At 53.0% G+C, this 6,860-nt stretch overlaps 1 protein-coding gene and 1 pseudogene across 1 annotated transcript; one reads left to right on the top strand and one right to left on the bottom strand.

The window, feature by feature from the left end:
- Positions 1 to 213: 213 nt before the first annotated feature.
- On the top strand, positions 214 to 796 carry LOC102831761 (annotated as a pseudogene).
- Positions 797 to 798: 2 nt separating this feature from the next.
- LIN7B (lin-7 homolog B (C. elegans)) lies at positions 799 to 4,711 on the bottom strand. The gene is made up of 6 exons (XM_006868189.1): positions 4,638 to 4,711; positions 4,165 to 4,283; positions 3,790 to 3,861; positions 2,252 to 2,461; positions 1,151 to 1,314; positions 799 to 909 (listed from the first exon to the last, which is right to left on the bottom strand). Exons 1-6 carry the CDS (start codon positions 4,672 to 4,674, stop codon positions 888 to 890), a joined length of 624 nt encoding a protein of 207 aa, XP_006868251.1. The 5' UTR covers positions 4,675 to 4,711; the 3' UTR covers positions 799 to 887.
- Between the last annotated feature and the right edge of the window lie 2,149 nt (positions 4,712 to 6,860).

The following is a 6,860-nucleotide window of genomic DNA, read 5'->3' as shown; positions in this document are numbered from 1 at the left end:
GCGGTCGTGGCCCCTTTAACAGGAGACTGACAGACGGCGCTGAGCAGCCAATGAAAAGCTGCGTCGGCGCCGGCCGGCGACTAAACCCCGCCTCCGCACGGGCCGGGAGGGGTCGCGCGGGCGGAGAGAGGGAGGCGGGGCTCAAAGCGCGTTGACCAATAGGTGCGCGGCGAACGGCGGCTAGGGCGGGAGGCGGAGCCCGGCAGGGGGATGATGTCACCTAAAGAGAGTGAGCGCGGCGTGGTACACGAGTCGCGACCCGGGATCCCGGCGGGGGTGCTCGGCGGCCTTCGAGCCGCACGGGACAGGAAGGCAGGGTGGGCGGCGGGGTGGGGATAAAGGCTGATTGCCAGGTGGGTTGAGCCTTGGAGAGTCTTGCTCGGTGTGGAATGTGAGGTGAGGCCCCCGTCGGTGAGTGCACCTTAGTCCACATCCCTGGCGCCTGCCTGGGGAACTGCACGCGGCACCCCACCCCCGCCTCCCACGCAGTCGGTGGTGAGGCCTGCAGGGTTCCCCTGGAGAAGGAGGCTAATGGTTCACGCCGCTCGGCCCCCCCAGAGCCCGCCCACTGGCTCCTGCAGCGTTTCTAGATTCCTCAGGGCGACAGGAGCAAGGGATTCCGTTCGTGTCCAAACTCCCGTAAGGGTAGGGGGCGTTGTCATCTGTTCTGTCCCTCACTCAGATCCAGCCCCCAGGGTCTCAAAAGGGCGTTTTCTGGACTAGGTTCTTGACCTCAGCTCCTCCTCCTCCCCCACTTCCCAACTCCAGAATGCTGGAAAGACACACAGACACGTGATTAGGATCAAAGATCTTTAAATAAGGGGCCAATGGCAATAAATACTATTTATTTATAAGGAAGGGACTGGGGAGGGTCCAGATCTGTGGTTTCAGCCTCGAGACTCCAAGGACCTACAAGGGAAGTGAAGAAGGGAATCAGACTCAGAGAAGGGGCCTGAGGGGACCCTGGAGAGGGCCAGAGGCAAAGGCCTAGGGGAGTGGATCGGGACCCCATGGGATTTGGCCAGAATGGTTGGGGTGAGATCCTGGGTAAGGGGTCAGTGATCAAGATCCCAAGGGAAAGGAACCACGGCTGGGGCGGGTGGGCGCAAGGAAGCAATGGAGGCCCAAGGGTAGGGTGCTGAGGGCTCACGAGTAACTCTGATGCTGTTGGCGCCGGCGTGCTGAGCGCATCTTCTCGAAGCGGGCCTCCATCTCCTCGAGCACGCGCGGCGTGTAGCGCACCACCAGCTTTACGGAGCCCTGAGCCGCCTTCAGCAGCTCCACAGCCTTCTCATGCTGTTCACCCTCCACGCTCTGCAGGGCAGTGCACCCACTGGGCCTCGGGCCTGACTGTCACCCAGCCCCCAAGCCAGACACGGGACCAACTGCTAATGAGGCTGGGGTTGGTCCACAGAGACCAAAGCCTCATGTCCCCAGGGTAGAATCCTTAAGTTTTGAAGCAGTGTCCTCTCCCAAAACTCCCCCATGTCAGGGACCATCTCATGCCTTCAGTCACTGTGCCATACTTCCTTCCTCCCACCCACTTCCCTCTGGTCTCCTAAACACCCTCAGGACAAAGTGTCAGCTCCTCTAGGGAGCACTCAGGCCTTCTTGGCTTGTCCTACCCACCTAGCTGGCTCTGCCTCCATCTACATCTGTACAGAAGTAGAACGCAGCATCTTTCCCCAACAGAACAGCTAGTACTAGGTTCAAACCAGTGATCATTGAGTTAGCAATCAAGTGCTTAACCACGACCCCAACAGAGCTCCTTCAATCAACTCGTTGTTAAGTGCCTGTATAGGGATTTCCAAGGAGTGATTGATGGGCTTGAACTACCAACTCTAACCACAGGGAATTACCTTCAGGTCCCAGACCTCCATCAAGGTCGGGCCCTTTTCTCTTCTTGAACAGTTTGTTTGCTTGGAGAACTCCTATTCATCCTTCAAAACCCAACTCAAATGTTCCTTCCTCTGCAAAAACTTCCCTTATCTAGACTGGTCTGCTGCCATATTTAGGCTCTCACAGTGTTTTAGGTTTCTCCATTATACCATATCCTCTCCCTGGGTTAGGACTTTTTCAGTAAGGGTCTTTCTTCCTCCTCAGAGAGGAAGTCCTTCTGTGGAGGAGTGGAGACTAGCCTCTCTCCAGCACAACGCTCAACCAACGTGTTCACTGAATGGATGTCATAAGCAGGGACTCAGCAATCCTGAGACAGACTGTGCCCCCAGCCTGGTGTCAGCCCACTACTTACTACGCCATTCACTGACAGCAGCTGATCCCCGCGCTTGAGACCTCCGTGGCGGTCAGCCACACCCCCAGGGATGACTCGGGAAATGTAGATGGGTGAGTTTTGCTCCTTGCCCCCCATGATGTTGAAGCCCAGACCTTCATCCGTCTTGGGCAACTCCACCACCCTGGGATGTGCATGGCCCTCGCTAGCTGTGAAGGCAGCTACTGTAGCCTAGGAGAGAAAAAGTGTTGGAGGGTAGGGTCCCTCTATGGTAGTCATTAGAACGGGGTGTCTAGCGGGGAATCAATTTCCTCAAGCACAGACACCACCCCAAGTCAACACAAGATCACCATGCAAGGACCCTAAACCCTTTTTAGCTCATTTCAGATGCCTCTGATGTTTCAAAGAGCGAGTTGCCATTTGGTGCCAACCCACTGCCATCGAATCGACTCTGACTCATAGTGGACTCTATTTTGGGTTTCTAAGACTAAATCTTTCAGGAGTAGACAGTCTCATTGTTCTCCTTCAGAGCAATGGCTGGGTTTGAACCAATGACCTTGGAAATAGTAGTTCAATGCCTTACTGTGCCACCAGCGCCTTCCATTTGGTGCCAGTGTATCTTTAATTTCAACACTTGCCAATCATGCATTTTTAACTGATGAAAACAAGAGTGGAAATACTCCAAGAAGCTATAAGAAATTGTTGTTGTCGTTCAAGTGCCACTGAATCTGTTCTAACACAGAGCAACCCTGTATAGGGTTTCTAAGGTATGGCTGGAGGGTTTGAACCAATGACCTTTCCGTTCAAACCGACCTTATCATCCTCGTCCAGTGCTTATCCTACAACGCCACACCAGGATTTCAATAAAAAACAACATGGAATTTAATTCTAATAAGGAGTCTCTGGGTGGCACAAACAACTAATCACTAAATGCAACCACAGGTACCTGAGAAGAAAATCCTGGTGATTCACTTCTGAAAGGTCACAGCCTTGAAAATGCCATGGAATGCGATTCTGCTCTACACACATGGGGTCACCATTAATTGGAATTGAGTCAACAACAATGGATTTTTTGGGGGGTGTTATATTTTAGTAAGATTTTGATGTTCAGTGTTTTCATCATATGGATTTTTTTTTTTAAGGTTATCTTCTATTCAAGCATATGGCTCTGGTTTCTATTTGCAGTTACTATAAAGATGTGTTTGTGTGGTGTGCTTAAGGGAAAAAAATATGATTAGCTAAAGAAAATTACTAAAGAAATAATAGTAAGGGAGTACATAAAGCAAAGCCAAACACAAAACCCGTTGTCGTGGAGTGAATTCCAACGGATGATGTCTTGTGTGTTACAGGGTAGGATTTTCTCGGCTGTAATTGTTACAGTCCCAGATCACCAAGCCTTTCTTTCATAGCACTGCTGGGTGGGTTGGAACCACCACTCTCTCTGTTAGTAACCAAGTACAAAGTGTAGTATACATATTTGGCAAAAATGAGAAAGGAGGAAACAGGAGACCAAGCAGTTGCATAGATGGGTACCACAGAGGTGGGGTAGGGGCACCTACTTTGGCTGTGGCGTGAGCCCGGATCTCAGCACTGCCCGTGATGTCCAGCGTGTCATAGAGCTGCTCATACACCTGGGAGAGAACGCAATGACATCAAGGTACTGCCTCCTCCCTTAGACCCAGGAGTCCGGTTCCCAGCTACTTACTCTCTGACCCAGGGGTCAGAAGCCAAGTCTTCGCCTCCCTCAGAGTCAAGAGTTCCGGCCCCCCAGAACCTCTCTTTCCTCCAACTCAGGGATCCGCCCGCCCCCGCCACTCGGAGCCTCAACAAACTACAATTCCCAAAAAGCCCCGGGGCAGAAGCAAAGGCCACCAAGGCAGACTGCCCCGGTCACTGCTGGGAGGCGTAGTCCCCGGGCTCAGGGTGGCGCTCACCTCCCGGATGGCAGAGCAGAAGCGGCTCTGCAGGACTCGCTGGAGCGCCTGCAGCTTCTGCGGGGGCAGCTCCCCGCTGCGCTGGAGCCTCTCAAGGAGCTCCACGGCCCGGGACACATCTGTGCAGCGGGGGTGTCGAGCCATGAGCCATGGAGACGCAGAGGACCACAGAGAGATGCAGCGAAAGGCATGAGAGACGCGCAGTCACACCCCGTGCAGGATGGCCGAGAGACAGGCGGGCACCCTGTAGTCTCGGGTGGCCACCTAGAGACTTTGTCTCCAGCATCCTCCAAACACAAGCAGAGTGGCAACAGGCGCCCCCTCGGCGGTCCACTCGCCCACGGACCCTGCTAACCCCACCCTGGTGCCCCGCCCACCCCCGCAGGGCTCGCCAGCCCACTTGCCCAGGCCTCCCCGGGTAAGCACTCAAGGACACAGGCCCCAGGTGCGTGGCCCCCCTGGCGCGCGCTTACCCCGCTCCAGCCCCAGCGGCTCCACGAGCGCAGCCATGTCGGCACCGCAGCTGCAAGCCTCCCGCTGCCCCGGCGCCGGCGAGGGGGCGGGGACTCGCGAAGCCACTCCTCTCCCCACGGAGGCACCGGGTCGCAGCAGCTGCTGTCGCGACCTGCCTGTAACCTTTTCCATTGCTGCCTGGGTCTGTCTGTCCTTCCAACCATATCTGTCTGCTCCCTCTCTATCTCTGTCTTTCCCCCACATTCATTTAGCAAACGCATTAAAACATCTTCTGAGTCCAGGGAGTGGGTGGACTGGATGGTGTACGAGGACCAGCCTGCTGCCCTTCCCTCGCGCAGCTTAGAATCTTGAGGTACACAACCAACAACTGTCTGTGGTAGGAAGTGGTATCTAGCCGTGGTTGTTGTTGGGTGCCATGGAATCAACTGATTCTGACTCATAGCGTCCCCATGTCACAGAACAGACCTGCCGTGTAGGGTTTCCTAGTTTGTAATCTTTACAGAAACAGATCCCGGAGCCTTTCTTCGGCGGTGCCGCTGGGTGGATTGGAACCGCAGACCTATCAGTTAGAAGCTGAAAGGCTTATACCATCTAGAGTAACGAAGGACAAGGGCAGGGAGCCTTGGGAGGTAAGCTGCACCAGGAGTGGGATGTGAGTCACCTTCCAGACAGAAAGAACAGCCAGTGTCAAGCCCTTGAGTTTGAAGACCAGAAAGTGCAGCCCAGTGGCTGACCAAGCTAAGAGTGCAGAGGAGTTAGAATGATTTACACATAGGCTTCTTGTTGTTAAGTGCCTTTGAGTCAGTTCCAACTCATAGCAACTCATAGGGTTTCTGAGGAGCAGCTGGTGTTGTGCATGGCCTGTGTGTTGACATCTGCATGTGCTACTGAGGACGGGTAAAACGTGGTGTCTCCATTTGCTGTTTAAACGACTGTGGCCACCAAGTGGAGGATGGAATGGATGGGAGCAGGGATGGAAGTGGAGGGACCAGTGAGAGATTCCATAATGTGCACTTGGGCAGAGGCATGTTGTTGTTAAGTGCCTTCAAGTCGAGTCCAACTCATAACAACCCTGTACAGGGTTTCCGAGGAGCAGCTGTAGAGGCATAGAGCTGAACAAGTGGACAGATTTGGAAAATACCAGGACAAGTCTTGGTGACTTGTCAGAACCGACAACCGCATTTAACAAGCTCTGGTGGCATAGTAAGTTATGAGTTGGGCTGCTAACTGCATGCAGTTCAAATCCACCAGCTGCTCCGCAGAAGATGAGGCCTTCTGCTCCTGTAAAGATTTACAGCCTAGGAAACCCTCTATACGGCCATTCTAAATCGGAATCAACTGAAGGCAGTGTGTGTGTGTGTGGGGGGGGGGGTGTTTGGTGTCATTGAGGAAACTCTGGTACCACAGTGGTTAGGCTCGCAGCTGCTAACCAAAAGTCAGAATTGACTTGATGGCAGCGGGAGTATGGTACCCCAGCGGAGCCATCTGACCCGGAGGCAGTTAAGAGGATTTGGGCACAGGTGGTAAGTAACTCTACAGGGCTGGATGAGCATGCCCAGAGCAAAAGAATATAGAATGAAGAGGACCTGGGACTAAGCCCCCCAAATTCTCAACACTTAAAAGGCAAGAAAAGGGCAAAAGGATGTCCAGAAAGGTAAAAGAAAAAAACAGCAGATGAGGAAAAACATGAGTTTTTTAAAAAAGGAGGAGTCGTCAGTGGTGTTAAATATTAGTGAAGTATTCCCTGGGTGTAAACACATAGTCTTTAGTCATCTTAGCAAGAATACGAAGGTAAGTCAAAAAGCATTGCTTACTGGGGGCCCAGTTCATCCATGCACTGGTTTATTCCAAACAAGACACATTTACACATGTCTCTGCCATCAATGGATGACTGCAGAACTCTCCCAGGAATATACTTGTTTCAATCTCGTTGTTGTGAAGTGCCGTTGAGTCGATTCCAACCCATAGCGACCCTCTATAGGGATTCCAAGGAGCAGCTGGTGAGCTTGAACCACCGACCTTGCAGTTCAAACGACTTTGCAGTCTGGTGCATTAGCCCACAGCGCCACACAAAGTCCAAAGAAAGCAGTGACTTCAAACAGTGTTGGTTGGCTGGACCAGTTCAATTCAAGACAGAGAAGTCAGCTCAAAAAGTAAGGTAGGGTGACTGTATTTGGGAATCCCAATGGGATTATCTTGATAGATTTCCCCAAAGGGAACAG

Source organism: Chrysochloris asiatica, unplaced genomic scaffold (genome assembly GCF_000296735.1).
Source record: "Chrysochloris asiatica unplaced genomic scaffold, ChrAsi1.0 scaffold00116, whole genome shotgun sequence".
NCBI classification, from domain to species: domain Eukaryota; kingdom Metazoa; phylum Chordata; class Mammalia; order Afrosoricida; family Chrysochloridae; genus Chrysochloris; species Chrysochloris asiatica.
The sequence above is the reverse complement of the archived record's forward strand: the minus strand, read 5'-3'. Positions and strand labels throughout refer to the sequence as shown.